The sequence below is a fragment of the Brachyistius frenatus genome, unplaced genomic scaffold (assembly GCF_029030835.1).
Source record: "Brachyistius frenatus isolate BFR_SWC_R1_liver_20210118 unplaced genomic scaffold, ASM2903083v1 Contig_73, whole genome shotgun sequence".
Lineage (NCBI taxonomy): Eukaryota > Metazoa > Chordata > Actinopteri > Embiotocidae > Brachyistius > Brachyistius frenatus.
In genome coordinates this window covers 1,504,344-1,527,047 of record NW_027210672.1, presented here as the reverse complement: position 1 = coordinate 1,527,047, position 22,704 = coordinate 1,504,344, and the positions used below count along the sequence as shown (strand labels likewise).

General features: G+C 42.5%; 1 protein-coding gene across 1 annotated transcript in view; it reads right to left on the bottom strand.

Annotated features, from left to right (window-relative positions):
• Positions 1-22,704, bottom strand: part of tnfsf10l (TNF superfamily member 10, like) — a 64,684-nt gene that overhangs the window by 21,972 nt on the left and 20,008 nt on the right. Inside the window, exon 2 of the mRNA XM_069708064.1 lies at positions 12,163-12,312. Coding sequence (XP_069564165.1) covers positions 12,163-12,312 — 150 coding nt within the window. The remainder of the gene's footprint in view (positions 1-12,162; positions 12,313-22,704) is intronic.

Here is a 22,704-nt window from a genome sequence, read left to right as displayed (position 1 = left end):
AGAAAACAATCTTCGGCGCGGGTCCGCGCCATATGTGTTCTGAGCAGTGAGGCTCTGGTGCAAAATCCCGGCCGGGAAGACCAAGTCTTCTATTAATTCACTAAATTAACTTCAATATTTAGATGGTAATGAAAGTGGCGTGGAAATCTTTTTTTTTTTTGTGTGTGTGTGTGTGTGTGTGTTGATGTGGAGAAGTAAGGCCGCTTTTGGCTTTAAGCAGGAGTTCACGTAGTACAACTTAAAGCTGTACAGGTGCTGCGGGAAGTCTGACGCTGAGCTTTATTATGAGTTTTGAAATACCCAGGAATGCTCTGTAGATATATGACATCGTACAGATGAATGTGCTGTTCCCTTTCAGGGGAATAGTTCTGCTTTGGGGAAAATTCTCCAAAGATAAAAATGAGACTTGGAATTTAGCTGTATGTCCTGACAACGCCAAAGCTTCTCGTGTTTTCTTTTTTTTTTTTTTGGGGTAATGCTGAAGAAACTCAGCCGAGTTGAGAAGGAGCTGGGATGTAAAGATGGAGGGAAGGGGAGGATTTTTCAGGGGCGGCCGGACAGGAACTTGGCCTGAGGGATGAATGGAGAGAGGGAAGGAGGTCGACGCCAGACACAGAGGTCTTTTGTGTTTGTCTATCAGCTGGAAATCACTAACAACACTGCAGCCCACCACCCCACCCTCTCTCTCTCTCTCTCTCTCTGTGTGTGTGTGTGTGTGTGTGTGTGTGTGTGTGTGTGTGTGTGTGTGTGTGTGTGTGTGTGTGTTCAAACATACCAGTGACTGACATTTGCTTTTCAATGGCTAACTGTACAGCAGAGAAAGATAAGGAAGTGCCGCCCAGAGGCCGACGTGTTCCTTCGGCTTGAAACAAACCTCAGACAAAACCAAGTGTCGGTCACTCTAAATAAACACGTTGGCACGGTTACGTCATGTCCTCCAGCGCTTTATCATTCTCCAATGGGGGAACAACCTCCTTTTGATGAGTATTGTTTTGTGATGAGGTAGTTACAAGCTATATTTTCTGCCGACCCGGCCTTAACAAACACACATCACACACAGTGTTCTGTATGTTTCCTTTGAACAATGACAGTGAATTGGTCTCATCGACAAGATCCAGTTTTCTTCACCGTGATTGGACGGCTGGGTTAAAAAGCGACGGTGACGAGCGCAACCAGCCATTTTACTCAACGTTGACCATCTCTGTGCAGAATTAAACGCTCGGCACCTCGTCGCACTGCTGATGTTTGAAAAGAAATGTGGCTCCACCATTAAAAACAATTTGTGCCTACGTCCAGTGGGATGGAACGACTGCCAACGATTCCCTACGGAGCGCACCCAGACCCAGATGTTTCTGCAGGGAATTCCAATTTTGGTTTTCTTGGGTTGTTAAATAAAGAAATCAAAGAACAATATAAATGCCGGCCTTCTCCTTAAAGCGCACCACATGTGGTAGAATAGAAGGACGTTTGATCAAACTTCAAGCAGTTATCGAAAGAGTTATTTCAGTATAAAAGTCTCGCCTACAGGACTCACGGTGATAAAGTGTCCGTGCTTGATGAATTGTGAAACATGTGCCTCGGACTCTATGGCTTCAATTAGAGCTTTGTGAATTCACAATATACTGTTGTTGTTTTTTTACACTGTTCTTTGCCATTTTGTTTTTGGGGTAATTTCAGGCCACTCACTTTCCTGTTATATAGATTAGTCTTTGATTCCTCCTTCAATAAAAGAACCATTTCATCACCGATTTCCAACCGTGCACTTGTTAGACACGAACGGTCTTTCATATGACAAACATGACGAGCAGAGGCCGGCATGAAAGGAACAGAGAGGCCACTCAGATTCTCATTGAGCGATGAGTCAGATAAGGGAGGCACAGAAGACACTTCTTTTTTAAAAAAAAAACCTCATTAATAACATTAAACAAATTATAGCGCGGCACAAAAAAAGCCCTTAAACAGAACCTTGAACATCCAAATAACTTCCTTCGTCAGAGAACTTAAAAGTGCATAATATAGCTTTAAGGGGCTGTTCAGCCGGGCAGCGCAGTTTCCTGAAGGTCAAAACCTTGAAGCCGGCAGCGGGTCTGTCCACGCCCTGACCTGCGATGTGCAAACAGCTGTTTTGCATCAGCTCTCAAAAGCCAAATATTTGCGAGCAGATTTAGAGATACGGCACCGACAACGCGTTCGCGAAGGGAGACCGGCGGAGTTCTGTTTCCTCTCACAGTCAGACCCTTCAATTAGATATAAACCAACACGTCCTCGCACCGAGACATCGAAACCGCGTATGTTCAAATTTTCAGCGCCATCTACGGAACCGACACCTCAAAAGCTCATTTGACGACGACAGCAGGCGTACGAGACCTTTGTCGTCATGGCAACAGTAATGAAAACGTTGTTCAATTTGTGAAATGGTTGACGTTTGGTTGGGTTTCGGATAAGATCCCGTTTTCAGTTAAATTCACTATGTACGTTAAGTAGCCTCGGTTATACGTTTTATGGAAGTTAACTTGCGAACTCAGTACGCCAACGCTGACTTTTCTGTTTTTACGCGGGACTCAGATAGAGCTCTCATTGGTTGAAGTCCCGTTGGGTTCATCTGAACACCCCCCAACCTCCTCCCTATGCCAACTTTCTACTACGTCACCTTACTTCCCACGTTGCTCCCGTCATAACTGCTACGACAACTAGAGGGCGTAATGTGAGTCGCAAAATAATCGCAGCGTAAATATGGGTTGTATGAAGCTGCTCGCACAGACAATGTGAACGGTTGTTTTAGAGGAGAACAATCTCAAACACCGGAGCATAACGGGTCAGTGGGCTCAAATAAAATTGTTTTTTAAAATGTTTATGCCCAATTATTGTCATTATTAATATCCTAAAACTATTATAATATGAATGAAAAATACCTTTTTTTTTTTTTTTTTAAATCATTTGTTCTTTATAGGTGGCGTTTACTCATAAAGGTGGAGGTGCCGGCGAACTTTGTCAGATGAAGTTTGAATTACAGCCTCTGACTTTACATTTTTCTCTTGTCACAAAAATGTTCCCTCAGCAGCTTGTTTGAGTCCACAAGCGAGCCAAGACGTCGAGCTGATGGCAGATGGCGAGCAATATTCTGCTTCTCTGATGACAAAAGAATCTCCTCCGAACAGAAGCTGTTCTGGGACTTTTATTGTTATTATTATACTTACTTTTATTTTATTTTTAATCATCAAGCAGCAGCAGATGCCCAGTTTGCATGGAACCCTGTTGGCCCATGAAGAAAACGATAATGAGCAAGATCATGTGGTGCGGTCACAGAGCCGCTAAATAGGCATAAACATCCACGACAACTACGTAGCTTCTATCTGCTGATTGGGCGAGGTGATGTGGTCTAAAGCTTGAGAGTAGATACTCAATAGAAGTGGGGTTTTTTTTTATTTTTTTTTCTGTTTCCGTTGCCAAAGATGAACTCTGAAACTCGGCTGCTGTCTTGTTTGTCTTCTATTACAATCAGCTGGTGTTCTTGTCCAACATTATTGCAGAGAGACGGAGACCTCAGCTCCCTGCAGGCAAAATGATGATCGGGTTTCGTTCCGGGGGAGTTTTCCTTGGTAAATCCGTAGATTCTGTTCTAGCCCTGGTCTAACCCCGGCCTCTCTCAGGCAAAAGGTAAATCCCTTTCCTTCCTCTGCTGAAGGTGAACAAGTGCAGAGGAGCCGGTTTCGACCCTTTTGACCTGAACCGGAGGAAGGAGCCACATTCTTCCTCAAACAAAATAACTCCTGTTCAGCCACTGTGGCATCCGACCGTTTTCACACAGTCGGTTAACAGCAGCGGTGAAATATGTCAAGAAATGTTTGTGTGATGCCAAGCGGCGACCGACCGTGATGTCAGTTTGGATTTTGGTGTCGCCATTTTGGCTATTTTAGAGCCAGAAGTGACCATATTTAAACTTGCTGAGGGGGAGCTCGCGATAAGTCTGATTGGGAACCTGCAGACTCGACGCCCCCGCCCACCAAAAGCAGAAACCTGACTGCACCACAGGCCTGTCAATCAAACAGACATGCTTTTTGAAAATACAGCTTATTTTCAAATTAATGACTGCTTATTTTCAGATGGAAAACTAATAAGAAGGAGGGAATTTAACTAATGACACCATATAAAGATTTGTGGGGAAAAAAATTATTCACTTTCTATTTCAACAGAGAAGTTCAATCGGAGGATTTCGTGGCCAACCCCTGGTGGCAATCGTTGGAAGTGCAGTCTAAGGCACATGCATTGCCTCATTTACGACCCGGAAGCTACGTCCAGTTTCATTTCGCGGATTGACCACCAACTCTCCGCTCAGTGAGACCAGGATGAATAAATTAAAGGAGTAGTGTGAAGGATTTAGTAGCATCTGGTGGTGAAGTTTGCTAATTGCAACCAACTCAACAGCCCTCACCTTCGACGTGTGAAGGAGAAGCGACGGCGGCGTCGGCAGCTCCGTGGAAAAGAGCCGAAGGGGCTCGTAAAACACGCCGACTTTTCGATTTATGCCCGAATGGGAACATATGCATGAATGCTACGTTCCTAAATCTTACAGACGGCTTCTTATAAGAGTGAAGGTAACGGTCCACCACAGCCGGAGTCCAGGAGATGACATTTGAAACTTTTACAGAAACTCCCGCCGTGTCCGAGTTAACCCCCCCGCCCCCAACCCCTCCACCCCCAGTCACACGCGTGCCATCCTAAATCCCCCTCCTCACTTTTCCAGCTTTAAATCTTTCACTCGCTTATGCAAGAAAGTACAATGAATGTGTGAGGGGTTGAACGGACGCCACTTGTTTTCACGCATTCTTACATTTTATGCCGCAAGTGTGCGAGCAAGGGATGAAAGGCCGGAGCTTTTATGGCCGTTCCTTTAATGCGTTCCTTTCGCCAATTAGAGCACAGACTCACACCAGCTGTTTTGTTTATGCTATTAACTTCACACTTCACATGAATGGAGGTGATTTAAAAAAAAAAAAAAAAGGGGGTTTCTCCTTACGTTGTATTTTAGAGTCTTTAAGCAGCAGGGGTTTTTTTTGTGACTGTTGCGATCAAAAATGATTTAGTTTTAGTTTTGTTGCGGTGAATTTGCAGGAATTAGGTCAAGAAAAAAAAAAAAGGTTTATTTTAAACTACCCGATAAAAATGAATGTGTAATCACGTCCTATATTAATGAGCACGCTGCACATCATAGAAATATTTGACTGATTACACTTTTTTTTTTTCTACGTCAGAGTCGCACTTCTTTTCATCGTGTTAGCTTATATCATAACCATATGTCACCAGGTGTGTGTTTTCCATCGCCACTCCGACGGGGAAACGGACTAATTGTTGACCGACGGTTTAAACGTACGTCGGGCGAGATCGTGCGAAATTGAAGTGTAAATATTAGTTGTGTCAGGAGGAACAAAACTAACAAAATAAAAGCGTATCTGACGTGCGGTGGTGCCAATGAGTTAGTAAATAGCTAAAACGTGGAAAAAAAAAAAAAGGGAAAAAAAACAACAAAAAAACACCAGTGTGGTTTCTAATTAATGACATCATTCATTTAATTGTAAATGTTTGGCCATTAAACTAACATCACTTCAACCTAATGAGGTTCAACTAAGCCTGTTTACTTTCCCTTCTTTTTTCCTTCTCCACACTGTTGACATGATGATGACTTTTTCCTTTTTTCACGGTTGGCCGTGAACGCAGCAGCTTTTTCTCTTCTCTCACCTTTCACCTCTCACCTGCTTCTTCTTTTACGCGTTTCTGTCCAGCTGGGTTTGTTAATCCTCTCCTCATCCCTGCCTTCACTCCTTTTCTATTATTTCCCCCTTCCTGTTTCACCGGCGCCGGCTTTTCTCCTCTCCCGTCTTTCAGCGCACGCTGCACACTCAGCATCGTGTTCTTCATCGTCATCGTCATCGTCGTCCGTCATCCTGTCACGCGCACGTATTTGTCACATCGTCATCATCATCATCATCATCATCGTCATCACTCACTCGCACTGAATGCAGTTTGCGTGCATGTGTTTGGCGTTTGCGCTCCACGGAGGAATCTCCGGCCGACGCCGAGCCAACACGTTTCATAAGATGAACATGCGAGCCAACGCCGTTTTAACGTTTTCCATTCTTTTCTCTCCGCCTCATTCTTAATTCTCACACTCGAAACGTCTCACTCTCTGTTTCTTTTTTTTAAATTTTTTTTTTTTTTATAACCGTCACGTGCAGGTGAGGTTGGGTGGGCACCCGAGGATCATCAGCGGACCGAATCCAAGCACCTGTTCTGGAGTTGTTGGACTGTCGGTTCTGCGCCAGAACAGGCGAGGAGACCGTGTTGGAGCGGGTGAACACAGTGTCCCTGGAGGTTTAGATAGGTTTATCTTTGTGTGTGCTTAACTTTAGTTTTGACCTTGGATTTGTCAGATACGTCGTCCCCTAATCCAAAATCAGTTGCGTACCGGCGTTGCGCTTCATTCGCCCTTGCGTAATCTCTGCAGCACCACGGGATTCGCTTCTTTTTTTTTTTCCCACTCGAGTCCAGTCATAAAAGTCCAAAATATTTCATCGAGTTGCAGAAAAGCGCCGCGCCCGATGGTTTTAAGGAGCTGTGACAAGCCCCGCCCTCTTGGCACCTTGTCAGCTGCTAACAGCTGCGACGCCTCGCGGACACCGACGAGCTGCAGAAACGGGCCCTTTACGAGCGGTCGGCCGCGAGCTGTACGTGTCATCTGGAGCGACGCTGGTTGTTTAACAGTGACCTTTTGGCTTTGGCAGATTCACACCGAGCTCCTACCGCGCACGTCAGGAAAAGGACGGATCTGGTCGCCGAGCACCACCGCGGAGGTTTTGAAATGAGCAGGCGGAAATGGCTCGTCTGGCACTTTCTGCGCAATTTAAACAAGGAAAACATCTCGGTAGAGATTTTTGTTTTTACCTCCGTGTATTCCTAAGCCAGCTGTGATTGCTAGTATTAGCGTTCGCTCAGCGGATGTCCCGCCCCTACTTCACCGTGATAGGGCGGTCGGGTAGAAAGTGACGGTGACGAGCGCAGCGGTTCACTCAAAGGTGAGCATTTTTCAACTCTCGGTGACGTTCAGCGACTCGTCACACTGCTGCCGTGAGAAAGAAACGTTGTGCTCCCATTACATTTTTTTTTTTTATAGCGGTTGGTTTCGCCGCATGCTGAAAGTGTTAGTCACCAAACTGGTTGAATAATTAGGCTAAAATTTCCACTTCCTCTTTTCAAGTAACAAAAAAAACCACACAAAGTGCAGACGACGGATTTAATTGGATTTGGGTTAGCTGCGTCTCTGTGTTGGTATGTTAATTTGTTTGGATGTCTCACATCAGCGAGTGCCTGAATTTTCTGTCTTTTAAAAAAAAAACTAGACATTCCTGTTCCCGTCCGCTGAGGTGCACAGCGGCATGGAGCAGCACTCTCTGATTGTATCATGCAAGTAGAGCGGAGAGGGCAACTCGGAGCGGGGTGAAGAGGTGAGAGCTGGGAAAAAAAAAAAAAAAGAGAAGAAGACTGGTCGAGAAAGTAAACCAGCAAGAGAGCTAAAGGGAAAAAAAATATGAAAAGAGGGTTAAACAAAGACAGAGGTGTGTGTGTGTGTGTGGGAGGGAGGAAGGGGGGGGGGCAGGAACTGAGGGGGCTGAAGATATACTGCTGTAAGTGTCCAGGCATTCAGACTAAGTGGGAAAAGTCCTCTTGGCTATGTCTGCTAGAAGATGACTTATACGAATGGAGCGGCTCGGTGGGCTTATGAATTACTGTGTGTGTGTGTGTGTGTGTGTGTGTGTGTGTGTGTGTGTGTGTGTGTGTGTGTGTGTGTGTGTGTGTGTGTGTGTGTGTGTGTGTGTGTGTGTGTGAGTAGCTCCCTGGAGTCGCTGGTAGTTTTATGCTGATTCAACATATGCATCGAGACGAGCGTGACTAATGTGTGTCAGTTGCAGTCTGTTTACTACCGTCTGGCTCATAGCAATGTGACTCGTGTTTGTTTGTGTATTTTTTTTTTTTTTTTTTTTTATCTACGTGGGATTATTTCGTCTGGCAATGAACGACCAAGTTTCCACCTCCGGCCCAAGAGGAAACCATACATAAAAGAACTATTGATAACCCTGCTGTGTTAACAGCGGTTGCGTGCCCCTTTTTATTTTATTTAAAAAAAAAAAAAAATTAATAGATATTTTTGGCAATTTTCGCCTTTCAGTAATTCACTATATTGCGGTTCAGATTGCAGCGTAGACGGAGAGTTAGAGTGAGAGTTACACGTTTTGGTGCAGTGGACACGCGTGTCTATTACACGCTTCGGCCTGTAGCGACTTAACGGAAAATGAAACCTGCTGCCTGGTTCCAATCATGTGATTTACAGGGAAACAAAACCACATGGTTGTGGTTAGAACAAGTGACAACCTCGGTTAGCGTTCGTGGAAAAACCACGTGGTTAGGTGGAAAAAAAAAATCTGCTTTGTACTTGGTCTCACAACCTACGTTGCGGTACGACGGTCACGTGACCCTTCGCCACCTGATTCTAAGCGCATGTAAGCAAAAAATGTTTACTATACACGCCGGTCCACTACAGCAAAACGTGTAACTCCTACGCCTAGACAGCCCCGAGCGTAGCTATCTCACGTCCGGCTGAAGTGGCCGGGTGTGTCAATTTCACGCTTTGCCGTAATACGAGGTTGGATCCCAGCTGTTGTGTTTCTTTTGTTGTTTTTTTAAGATAATTTTTGCCTTTCGGTAATTCACTATTTCACGAGTCAGATTGCAGTGTAGAGTCTGGAAATGTGGGTAAGGAGAGCAAGGGAATGACGTGCAGTAAAAGATCCAACCAACTTTGAATTACCGTGAACCGCTTACCCGCTACTGTTTGTTTTCTTGTGTATAAAAACACATCTGTGCGTGCAAAATACGATGTAGATTTCCATCTCTATTAAAAAAAAAAATAAAAAAAAATAAATGGAGATTGTAAAATCACCACTTGTCTTAACAGATGTCTTGAAACAAAGCCAGGTCTTTATGAGCCTAAACTTGGCTGAAACGGATGAAGAGGCTCCCTGAGGTGTTTGAGATTTCGTTCAGTGGATGTTTTTGTCCGGAGAAATTTCAATTTTTTATTTTCTTCCACGTGCACAATTTAGTAGCAGTTTGGGGTTCAGGGTTTTGCTCAATGACACTCGGCCCGGAAAAGAAATTCCATGATCGGTGGCTTCTCTGCCATCTGAGGTACAGTCACAGCAAAGAAACCAAACCATCATTTTACATTCGTTTAATGTAGCAAAAAAGAACAATTTGCTCCTTTTTCTTCTGTAATTACCCTTTTAAAGAACACAACTCAGTAAGCTTCCACCTATCTGGAGCCCGAAGCAAAGGAAAGACTTTGCTCAGGCCACACAACGACAATGTCCTCGTCTCATTTTCTGTATATAGTTTACCATCTCGATGTGAGAAAACCAAGCATGTGGGATGGGAAACACTTCGGAAAGCACTTCTTTCCCTTCTCTCCCTTCTCTGCCAACACTCGTGTTAGTATTTAAAAAAATGAAGAAAACAAATTCCATCTATCAAATCCCTTAATCCTCAATGGTGAACAAATGATCTCCTCATTTTCTTCAATGCGCACAAAAAAACAAAAAACTTTTTGTTGGTCCTAATGTCTTACATGTTTTCCTGGCTCTCAATTGTCAGCAATAAAACAAGCAAACGTAATTCCCAATGATAGACTTTGGCGCAGGCCCCCTTGATTGCGGCGACATCTTTGAGGGTATTAACATTTGTAGTGTGTTTTGTTTTACTGATTGCTGAAGAATATATGAAGGCTTGTAATTTAAAAGAACGTGTATCTCCTTGGTACGCGTGCTTTTCAGCAGTAGGTGCATTGATCCTCCAACAGAAGCCAGAAACTCAAGTCTGACACAACAGCACATTCAGTAAATGCTTGAAACGGAAAAGCTACATTTGCAGCAACATAGATGTAGACACAACATACAGCATGAGGTCAAATACACTATCATAAGTACTTACATTTTTTCAAGAGCAAAGATTCACTGAATAAAATGAGTCAAGGATCCGTCACATAGATTTGTTCAACAGCTAACATGGTTTGTTCAGAGTTCACGTTGTCGGTCATGTCGTAAGAGCAACGTTTCGTATGTTAACATTTAAATCGAAACCATTTTTATTTTGGTTGATGCTCAATCTTGCCCTACATTTCTTCCTTATTGTGTCACTACGCAAAAAAAAAAAGCAGCAGGCGAAAACTCAGCAACTTTCACGCACGTTGACTGATTTGCCGAAATGCCGAGTAACAACATCCACTGAGGGTTCGTTTGTAAGCGGGAGGATTTGCACAAGACTTGTTTACAGTCGTGCTGCCTGCAGGTGAGCACCGACTTTTATTTGAGTTGGCACAAGCAGATTAATGACAGCACAGATTGAGACGATAATAAGAGGCCGAGCAGGTTCAATCCAAACACTTGGCATGCAAACACATGAACGTGGATTTGCAAATCTGCCTTTGTGCTGACATGTGCCTCAAACCAGCCAGAGGCACAAAACACTCTTAGGAACACACTCGTGAAATACACCAGTTTAAAAAAAAAAAAAAAAAAGTGGTACCACACCTGGTCCTATCAATCATTGATTGGTTTTGTGATACATTATTGTTTATACTGTGTACACACACTCTCGGAGGCTGTTAGGTCAAAGGTCAGGCTCATTCCCGTAAGACTGAAACCGCCGACGGTCTCTCCACAGAATTAAAGGAAATGAGTTTGTCAGTCTTGTACAAACTGAGACAAACGAGGTGTCTCGCTCTCATTTCCAGCTCTAATAATACTCCTCTTCACTCCAAGTATACACATATGATTAGTATTTACTGTCTTATATTGTTTTCTTATTGTTTTAAGAGCACACTTGAGTTTTCTGACTGTAATTGATGATTAAGCAGATGAAAATAAGCCATAAAGTCATATTTAAATGGTGAAAAAACATTCTTCCTTTTTTTTTAATTATTATTATTATTATTATTAAATGCAGTGCATCTGATGTTTTTAATTAAAAAAAAAAAAAAATCCAAAGAAACCGTGGGGAAAAAGTTTGGTCCAAAAACTTCCATCAGCCACCCATATGATGGCTTCATGAGAAATAATCTATTCTGGAAACAGTTATTAAAGACCAGAAACTCAGTAATTGTAGACATTTATTAGATGTGAAGTATATTTGAGTTCATTTTCTTTAAGTATTTTACATGAGATGCTGTCAATTTAAGACAAAAATCTTTGGATTGCATCCTCTCAAAATGTCAGTCTGAAGGCAGCACGTTAATATTTATATTTTTGTCAATGCGATGAGTCTCAGCAGAAGGACTCTCCATCACGGTGACAAGCACGCCCAATAAACTCCCACCCAGACGCTCAGTCGTGCAGATGTTTCTCAGCTCACTGTAACCGAGCAGATTCCTTCACGCTGAAACCAGCTTCCATCTGTTCGGTTCCCCGGGACAGTGGAGCCCGACCAACTGATGTCATTCAGGGTTCATATCACAAATATCAAGTTTTGGGTGGGTGGGTGGGTGGCGGGGAGGGGGTTTACAAAATTACGCTTCCACTATGATTTTACCAGTAACTCTGTTGACATATAACATTGGTCATGGAGAATGTGGGAGGAATATTAGCCCGGAAACGATGCGTTTAATGTACAATTTGCCCCGTGAAACACGCAATCACAGAAATATCAGTCGGCACTAATTTTCTGCAGACCAACGGGTTTCCTTTTTAACTGTTGTTTCCGTTCCCAAAACACCAACAACAAAAGCAAAAGTTATTAAATGGTGAAATAATGCTCTTAAAAATCCAACTTTAATGAATTGTTTTTAGTTTTTGTAGTTTTATGTGAGTGTGTGTGAGACTTTAATCTCCACCACTACCTATTAGACTGACTCTGCTGGAGGCTGGACTCGTACCCATATTAACGTTACAATAAGATTATCAAACAAAGCAAGAATGTTTTCAGGGTTTCAGTTACTGACCATTAATCATCATGTTCAAAACAAATGTATAGAAACTTTAAGTGAAACCCCGCATGTGTTGTTCTAAATGCCAGTGATGTAGTTTAAAAAAATAAATAAATAAATAAAAATATTCTAACCTTGGAGATGTAAGCTTTGATGCCTTCGGCCAGTTTGATGCAGGGTTCTCCGAAGAGCTGGGCCAGCTGGTCTGGGATGTCCTGGTCCTTATCCAGAGCGTTCAGTAAACTCAGGCACTTTAGCTCCTCCGTCACTCCCTGACTACGCACCTAAAGGGCAAACAGAAAAAACAGCAGATGTAATTTAGACCACTTCATTATAACACACAAAAAAAACCAAAAAAAAAGTTTACGCAACTATCGTCTTGTCTTAATTCCTTTGTTTAGACCAGAATCTGGTATTAATGTGTTCCTAATACCAGAAACATGTTACTATGACTACCGAGCTCTGGTCAAATATGGCGAAGCAAGCTAGACGTTCATCAGTCTACCACAGCACAAAATATGACTGAAAATTAAACTCTTGCATGCTGCCTCGCTTGATCCTGTCATATTTATGTATACCTTATTTATTTCCCTTACAGGAATTTCATCAGATTTATCAGAATCAGCTTTATTGGCTTATTGGCTTTATTTATTGTTTAACGCATACAAGGAATTTGACTCCGGTTGTAACTTGTTCTCTCGGTGTGCAAAAAACAACAACCGGACAGACATAAATTGACATATAAAACATAAATAGACGTACGTACAGCTAAGAAAGAAAGAAAGGTCCAGTCATATTGAACACATTAAGTGTTTAACAGTGACAGGCTGCGGATAAAAACTGTTCTTGTTTCTGGTATTTATGGACAAACATCAGAGTTTCTTACTGTTTTATGCAAATTGGCCCTCATGAGAAGCACAAAGCATCAAGATAATCTTATAATTAACACTCAAAATAACTGCATTCTAAACGCGACAATTTTTTTTATCACCGTCATCATCAATGTTCATTTTTCTGTGTATTAATTTCCAACAGCTCCTGTGAGCTCATATAGACATCACCGCTGTCATTTATTTCCCTCCGTCTTCGCGCACGACGTCGAGTCGAACTACTCGTCCTCTGGTGTCTCATCACTCTCTCTGTACTTTCATGAGTTTCGGTTTCATCTTGCACCTGTTTCTCATTTTATCTTTTCAGTTCCTCAAATATATCTCTGGTGCAGAATCCGCATCATTCATATTTTTTTTTTTTTGAAGAAGAAGACAGATCGCAAACAGAAGGCCGACGTGCACATGTCCTTTCACTGTCGGCGGGAGAAACGATACGTTCGTCCTGTAGAAAGACACCAAAATCTCCCCCACCTCCGGCAAAAAAAAAAAAACAAAGACAGGAAAACGCTCGGTGAAGCGTTGCGAATCCAAAACCGAAGCAGCCGGAGATTAAAATGCGGCTGAAACGTTTTGGCGCACATGGAGGATCACTGGATCGGGCAGCTGCAACACAACTCCTTGTGTAACAGCAGGGAGTGCATGTGTTTTAGTGCAGGCTTTCTCCCGGTGAGAAAAGCCACACACGTGCAAAGTACGGCCGTATCAAAGACGTCTAATAAGAGACAATTAAATGAGCGATTCCTCTGTGGGCGAAGGGGAAGTTGTTTCTTTTGCTACACCTCCCAGGTTTGACACGGAAAGGTAGAGTTCTCTCTCGCTGTGTGTGTGTGTGTGTGTGTGTGTGTGTGTGTGTGTGTGTGTGTGTGTGTGTGTGTGTGTGTGTGTGTGTGTGTGTGTGCGTGTGTGTGTGTATCTCGTGCCTGTGTGTATCCTTCAGGGAGGTTGTCAGCGTCACGGTCTGAACGACCTGCTAATGACTCAGTAACAAGCGCTGATGAGGAGGGAGAGATTACAGAGCTGCCCTCCTTCACCCCTTCTCTTTATTGTTATTAATTTCTTTCCCGTTCGACCTCCCTTTCTAATGAAACCCATTTCTTTTGTTTTCTTTTCCTGTGGTTTCTATCTGCCCGTTCCCTTCCTTTCCCACCCTCCCCCTTTTTTTTAATTTTGTATTTTTTTTTTTTTTTTTTTACATTTCCCCACAGCGATACCGTTCGTGTTGATGCACAAGTGGATCTCCCTGTTCCCATTGAAGATAGCGTGTTGTTTAAATTGTTGCAAACCAGGCGGGGAGGCACCGGGGCGTTTACTGGAAAGTCTGGGGGGGTCCTACGGGAAAATAATGGGGCCACATCTCACCACGTTGCCCGACTCTGAAAAGATGAGTCACGTCTTTAATGGCTTCGCTTGTCTATTCTGGGACAAATCATGTCTTTAATTAGGTACACATGTCAGCGCTCCACTCGGTCGCACATTCCAGTTACAACTGTACGTCTAGTTTGAGGTCAGCTTTGGGAGGGCCGAAATATTGGGACAAATTTACACAGCGTATAAAAGCAAAGAAGGAGGTTTTGAAGAGCTGTTTAAACTCTGCACGCCCCAGAAACCTAAAAAAAAAAAAAAAATTATGTAACGTGTTGGCAGTAAACTCCACGCGGCGTGCTCGGGCGTGAAACCGAAACAGTCTGCTTTCGAACTGAAGCACGAGAAAAGACACAATGTTGGGAGGTTGAGTCTTCTCTCGCTTTACAGCTGTTTAAATGGGCTGCTGGTTTGTAGGAATTGTTTTTTTCCTGTGGTGAACAAAGTGCGGATAATTTCATTGCGACAAACTTTTTGAAGGATTGAAAAAAGAAAAAAAAACCCGTCTCTGTTAAAGATCCACCCATTGCTCAGCTGTATTGAATTATCCAAACAAAGTAAAAGTTCTGCAGTGTTGGAATATTAAAACTTTTATTTATAATGTGTAAATAGTACTATAATCTCGTCCCTGTTTGAGGAGAGGAGACGCCTTATATACTGTTGGGTAGTTTGATTTATAATGATAAATTCTATTTTATAGGTTTGCTCCAACCATTCTGGCGTTTTAGTGATAGGAACAAGCTTTCTTAGGTTTCGGCACCAAAACCACATGGTTTGGGTTCAGAATTTTTATTTTTATTTTTGGTAGAAATACGTAATTTTACTGAAGTTAAATATGTTACGATACATAGGTAAGCTTCTTAAAAGAATTCCACGTTGATGTTTGCATCCTTAAGACTCAAACACCCGTCTTCTGGGTGAAAGTCCTGTTTCTCCATCCAACCACCCCTAACCTACTCTCCCCCCCCCTCTTCCCCCCATGGACTTGTTCCACTCCATCATAGGATCTTTGTCTTCAACCCCCCCGCTCATTTTATATTTCAAATGACATCATAATCTGAAAAGTAAAGAGTATGATGGGAAAGTTAAACTTGGATATAAGTACAGACTGTTATTGTTCCTTGTCACTTTCCACCACTGTTTAAGACTTAGCTTTAAAACTTCAATCACTGGATTCTCCGCATACTTTTTGTTGTGTTTCAGTCTCGCCTTGAAAGAGAAGGAAGCGCAGTAAGTCATCCTGCATCATCTGCATACAAACGGGACACGTCCCAAAAAAACAAAACAAAAAAAAAACCCGCTGACAGTGCAGTCTGGGCAAAGACAGTTTATCTATTGTGAGGAGGCGTGTGATGACGGCTACCACAGGCAGGAGGGACGGGGAGGTTCACACATGCATGAGCGGACCTGAGCTCACTCGGCACAAGAAGTGGACTGAAAGTAGGTTTCGATCCTTCGTGGCGCCTCTGCCAAAACACACTCCCTGCTTTGGTGGATCTGGTTGACGGATTAATTGTTATTGGGGAGTGTCTTTGTGTGTGAGAATAAAAGGTTGGATTATGCAGACCGTGCGTGTGTGTCTATTAAGTTTTGACAGGGCCTGTAGGGAGTGTTTGATCCATTATGGGAAACAGTGCTGTCCATGTTGGTGAGGAGATAAAGCCCATGCACATCACTGCACTGAGCTAAAAAACACGATTAGAAGTCAACTTTGTGCTCCATTAGTGTGCGAGAAAGAGGCCAGAGGCTTAACGGAGAAAGACATTATCACCAAGTTACTGTACTTTGTTTTCTCTGGATTCAATCCGCATGAGGAAACGTCTCCCTAAGAATAGCAAGTGGAGATAATTCAATTTCTGAACGCATGAAAGTTATATTAACCATAAATCATGCAACATATATTGTCCGTAAACCATAGTTCCAGTTTTTACTAATTGTGCTGTTGTTAAGTGCAGCTTTTGTTGGCTGAAGCACTCGCTGTTGTTGTTTTTTTTTTTTCACATCTCGCTCCAAAAATCTATTTCTGACTTGCAGGTTTTCTTGCCAATATTGGAAGTAATCATCCAAACGAGGCAAACTTACACAATCTCACATTAAGTTTATCATCTTGTGTTGCGTGGTAACATTTGCTAATTAGCACTAAACACAAAGTACACCTGAAGTCAGCGGGAATGCTATTAGATTTGCAAGTATTTGATCATAAACAAAAATTTATGACTGGGCAAGGTCTAAGTTGGAGTTGGACCTGATGAAAGCACAAGCTAATATATGACTTCACTGTGGATGAACAGCTGGAAGGCTTTTAATTGTAAACGGATACAGAAATTCGAGCATTTGTTTGAACGTTTTTGAATTTCAAACTTACTGTCTCAATGCAAAACAGCTTGATTGAAGTAGTCCTCCAGCAGAGGGCGCTCTAACAACCAGCTTCACTTATTGACTGTATTTGACCAGATGATTAATGATCAGACGAAGGTAAAAAAAAAAGAAAAAAGGAGGACACTGGGAGAATGTTAACATAAAAATAAAATGACAAATTAATTTGTCATTTCATATTTGTTGGAATTGAATTTTTTTTTTTAAATGTAACAGTCATAAGGCCAACCAGTGATGCAACATTACATTCTGCATTATAGGGCTAGAAAAAAACAGGCGAGCTGCTGGTTGTGCTTAAAGAAAACCCAGGGTTTCACTAAAGTCAGGAGGCTCCATCTTCTGCGGACCCTGAACATCTCTGAAATTTTATGGCAATCCATCTGATTTTTTGTTGCCAAACTTCAGTCTAGAACAAAGTAGACCAACCTACTGACAGATCTACATAATCGTTTCTCAACCCACACCGATTAGAAATAAAGTCTTTGTGTCGAACAGGTCAATACCTTCCAGGCCCGATTGAGAGAGGAGTCCGAGAAACTTGTTTTATGTCTGAATTTATTTAAACATGTGGACGGTTTCTTTATGCTTTCAATAGAAATGCTGGGGCTCTCCTGCACACGTCTGGCTCGAACTGGACGTCAGAACCGCCTCAGAGCCAAGATGGCTCTTCTTTCTTCCAAGTTTCCTTTAGGTTTCATTTACTTCTCTGATCTTATCAAACCCTGTAATTCTGCAGGTCTGTTAGCTTGCCGTGGTCTTTTATTCCCTCTCGCATGACTATTCTGTTACATTGTCCCGTCATCTATTTGCATCATAACTCTACCCTTTGCCTTTTTTGAGGCCAAGAAACTGAAATGAGATCCTCGCTCTAGTGATTGTATCAGTTATTTCTCGTAGTCCGCGCGCTTTTTGGTTCAGTTGGAAAACAGAAGGGAAAATGTGAGATATTCTGTAGGCCAGTGGAGACATGCAATGCCTCCGGAGACGGGCGACTCGGCCTCTACATCATTTCCTTGCCCCGGGAGCATGCATCTGGAACCGCTCCACAGGTTTTAAATATGAACAGTTAGAGGAGAAGACCCTTCCCCCTTTCCCGAGTGCTCCTTTGACAGCAGTTTATCTGCCAAACCCCCAACTCCTCTTTGCCAAATCCCAAAAATTCTGAGCCAGCTCCATTAGCTATCATTTCAGGAATTAGTTACACCCAAATGATCCAACATGAAAAAAATCAATAAACTGACAGGAGGTCCACCTCAGCTCAAAGAAAAACCCAATTTATTCTCTGTGTTTTACAGAAAAGACTTGTGATGAAGAATTGATTAATCACTTTTAATTCCCAGACAAAAGTCTAAAAAGGATTTATAATCTTACTGGTAGCCCATAATCTGTTTTGCAGTTGTACCTTTGCTCTTCTATGAAAGCATACTTAACTAATCTCAGAGGGGAAATTTCCTATTTGGGGAAGGCGGGGGGCGGGGGGGGGGGAATCTTATATTCTGTTCCCAGTGCAGTTTGTCCCCAGAGCGATGTATTTTCTCAGTGTGTTGACATTGACGACTCGTCCCCTCCCTTGGCTCCAGAGCAAGGACTCCGTCGGGTTAACAAATGCTAAAAACATTTGCGGCATATAACATCTAATGTAACTCTCCAATGTGTTGTTAAACGAGATTGAATACGTCTGTATAACCCCGGTCCAGATATCAAGAATGAGAGGACTGGGTGAGAATAACTGTAAATATTTTCAGTGGACATGACCAACTTTGGTCATGACACTTCGTTTCAGCAAAAGCACTTTAAACACAAGATTGGCTGAAGTTCAATATACGCGGTCCCCGATCATTTCTTTTTACGCACAGATGGAATAAAAGCGTGTTCCGGGGTCTTGGAGGTGAAACATCTGGCTACAAGCACGAGTTAGGACTTTGGCAGATGTGACAAGTTGTCATACCTAAAATAGAATATAGCAAAAGAGGCAAATTATCAACGTCTTCCACAACTTTCAAAAACTCATATGCTTTGGGTCTAGTGTTTTCTATTGTGATGACATTCAGGTAGCTCCAGCTGGAGAGACATGACTGTCTTTTCACTTATATGTTGTTTGATAAATCAAATTATGTTCATGTGTCTTCAGTAAACAGTCTGTATATTTCAACTTATTAGCTGGCTTTCAACGAAGTTATTTTGTTATAACCAAACAATGAGCTACGGCAGCTCGGTAATGTTAGCTAATGCTAACTGAAGTGAAATTGAATTGAATTTAGAATCAGTTAAACATAGAGTTATCTACCTAAGGATAAGAATTAGTAAGAACGCACGAAAAGATGTATTTTGGTATTAAAAAGTGAGACAATGATTTTCTAAGTTATTAAACACAGTACAGATTTACCTCCGAATTACAGAATTTCACCACCGTGGGATTAATAAAGTCAAATCTAATCTAATCTCCCAGTCGGTGATTTGAGGGGGGGGGGAGTGAAAAGGGATGCGTTGTTTCGCTGAATGTTTTATAGTCCGGTCTACCTGACTTATCTTCGATTGCTACGTGCAGAATCTCTGGCACTGATAAGATATCGGTGTACTGATAAATTCCATTGTAATGATAAGTGCTCCTGTTGCGTCATTTCCGCTGTTGAAAGAAAATTAACAAAGCACCTGCTGTTTACTTTCAGTAGGACTGAGTAACGAACCTCAAAAATATGTAGTGGAGTTTTCCCCAAACAAAACTCGGCATCAAAGGCATTTTCAGATTCTTTAGATCTCTTTCTTCTGGTTTTAATCATAACTTCACCAACTTTAGACTTTATTCCAGTCAGGCAACACACACAATCGTATGTGTTGACACATTTTGAGTCCGGATTCACTCAATATTTGATCATTTTATTTGATGATGAAATGAATCCTCTCATCGAAAAGGGATGTTTCAGTATCGGTACTGAAACTCGTATATTGTACCGACGCCCGTATTGAAAATCAGCTTTACTTTGGGTCACAGTTCCCTTTTTAACATATGCTGAAATACATTGTGAAACTCTTGAGTATTGTCTGCACCTTTAAGTCCAACCCCATCAATTTCCTTCTTGCTGGTTTTGCGGTGCACCATCAGAGCTGTTAAAAGCCATAAATGTGTCTAATTTGAAAACATTTTCCCAACTGTCAGGAAGTTATTTTACAGCTCTGAACCTGAACCTAAATAATTTATGGCTCTACTGTTCTCCAGACAACGGAGTCAAAAAGAGATCGTCTCAATTGGGTCTGCTTTTCGAAAATCATCAGCGAGAGGAAACACACGCATGCACGCACACGTTTGAGTGATCCATGCACCTTTTTTTTTTTTTTTTTTTTTTTATATCCCGTCTTGGCCAGAGGACATGTGGTGTCTGATGGCCGTCCATACTGAATTAGATGACTGGGCTCCGGAGAGAGGCTGACAGAGCTCCTGTGATCCTGATGCCGGCTCTCTCAGGAAGCAGCAAACAATGCTTCACTGTTCCCTTCCCAGTGTGAGCGTTTGTGTGTGTGTGCATGTACATATGTATTATGTGTGTGCGTGTCTGTGTGTGTGTGGCCTGCCCTCGGTGTGTATGTGCAATGGAGTTGACTGTGTGTGTGTGTGTGTGTGTGTGTGTGTGTGTGTGTGTGTGTGTGTGTGTGTGTGTGTGTGTGTGTGTGTGTGTGTGTGTGTGTGTGTGTGTGTGTGTGTGTGTGTGTGTGTGTTTGTGTTTGGCCCTCGCTGGACACCAAACCCTGAAAAGAATATCTCAGAGGGCCACTTGGAAACCCGGTTACAATTTTGTGTTTCTGTGTGTGTGTGTGTGTGTGTGTGTGTGTGTGTGTGTGTGTGTGTGTGTGTGTGTGTGTGTGTGTGTGTGTGTGTGTGTGTGTGTGGGAGGGGTGGGGGTGGGGTGTTCTGGGAGTTCCTTGGCAGCCCAGAACTCTCATTTCAGGGGATTAGGAAGAGGAGAAGGCGGCCACGTAACTCAAATCCAGCAGGCTTGGACCAAGAGTGTGTGTGTGTGTGTGTGTGTGTGTGTGTGTGTGTGTGTGTGTGTGTGTGTGTGTGTGTGTGTGTGTGTGTGTGTGTGTGTGTGTGTGTGTGTGTGTGTGTGCGTGTGCGCGTGTGTGTGTGTGCGGGGATGAACAGCAAAGAGAAAGAGAGAGTTGGCTGTATTTCACTGTACTTTCTCTGCTATGTGATGAAGCGGACAAGACAGCAGGGTGAAATAACAGCTGAGACCTCGCTTGCAGTGGCACCGCACATAAATCACTTCATCCAAACACGGGAGGCAGCGAGATACACAAGTGTGCGAGTTAAATAAAACACGGCGAGCGTACAAAACCACCTTCATCATGTGGAGTCACAACTAGTCCACGCTAAAGTGCCTGAAGAAGTAAAACATTTTTAGTGGGTTTTCGGTTGGTTTAACAGAGAAATATGAGGCTCTAAAAGTTATCGTCAATCTCAGATGTGATGAGTCTTCGGGCAGAGAGAGTCAGAAAAGTACAGACGAAGAAGCACAAGGGAACAAAAAGGGGTTTTCTTCAGCTGCAGTGTCTCGACCAAAAAAAAGATTCATGTGGAATTTGGAGCCATTTTTGAATAAACAAACAGAAGTTTGCTGTTTTTGTTCGGCTTTCCGTTCTGTACTTGCGGACAAAAGGAGGCAGCTGTTAAATTAATATTTTAGGTGTTCATATATACAGTAAGTTCATACAAAAAAAAATGCAGTATATTTTAAAAAGATAAACATTTATCTCCAAATATTGGGGCGTGTATGGTTAGCCTGTTAGCATTTAGCTTCTGGAGCTAACAAGAAGACAACCAAATTAAAAACAAGTCAAATTTGATGTTGCAGAATTGAGAATTTCTACATTTTCTAAATTCTTTTGGTGCTCCTATATATTTATTACAAAAGTAGTTGTTGTTTTTTTTTGACAAAAATAGGGCAGAAATGTTTGCTCGTGTCTTTAACGATATTTGATAGATTTAATATTTTCTTGATTCCTTAAATGTGTATCCTGGTGCCAGATCTCTGAAAAGCAACACAGTCGTATCATTGGTTTCCCTATTAAAAAGTGTGCAAAATTAAACCACCAGCACCAAACCCACATTCGTAATGTTTTTACTTTACAAGTAAGGCTGTTGGGGTTTTGAACAGCGTTCCATGTGGATTTTAGCACATATGCTGTGGAAGTAATGGAAATGAAATGCTGATCGAATTCAGAGAAAGTCTGTACGGTCATAAACACCAGCCCACTGGATTTACTATACGCCTGGCGGGCGCGTGATTGGTGACCTTTGAACTCGAGCAGCGGGTATTTGACTGTTAAGATGAGAGATTGGCTTTTTTTTTTTTTTTTTTTTTTTTGCTGCGCTCAGACATTTGCACACACTTTCGTTGGTAAAAAAAAAAAAAAAAAACTGGCCAAAAGCGATCATTAAAACCTCCAGCAGGGAGAATCATGTTTGCATGAACATAAAAGTTTTTGCGTGTACATTTTGATTTGCGTTAATGAAGTGTTTGCATGCGGGTTTGTGTCCATGATTTCATATTTGATTTAAATGCGTGTGCCTGCGGGTTCGTGCGCAGCCTCGTGTGTTTTTGCCCACTTTATCATCCCTCCAGGGCTTCGATGTGTCTGGCGAACGGCCAGGGTGGTGCCGACATTGATTTATTTGGTGAAGCTGACCGATTCATCCCGGCATATGTTTAATGACCAACAGCTTTCTCCGCCATCCATCTTGTTAAGGAGCGATCTGACTGAGCACTTTGTGCTAAGGAGCATTTGATTGCCAATCATACACAAAGGTATTTACAAGAGGAAAAAATGTAAAGTCAGTTTTGATTAAGAACCGTGGATAAACTGTGAGTTTCTACCTCACCCCCACAGTGCGGGCCAAGTTTTTGGCTGCAGTGAAAAGACCACCCCCCAATCCCCCACAGGAGACCTGCCAGAGCCTAGCACACATACATAACAGCTTCCAGGGGAGTATTTGGGAAAATCGGAGCCAAGGACGCAATCATTAGAGGATTGGGGAAAAGAAACCGC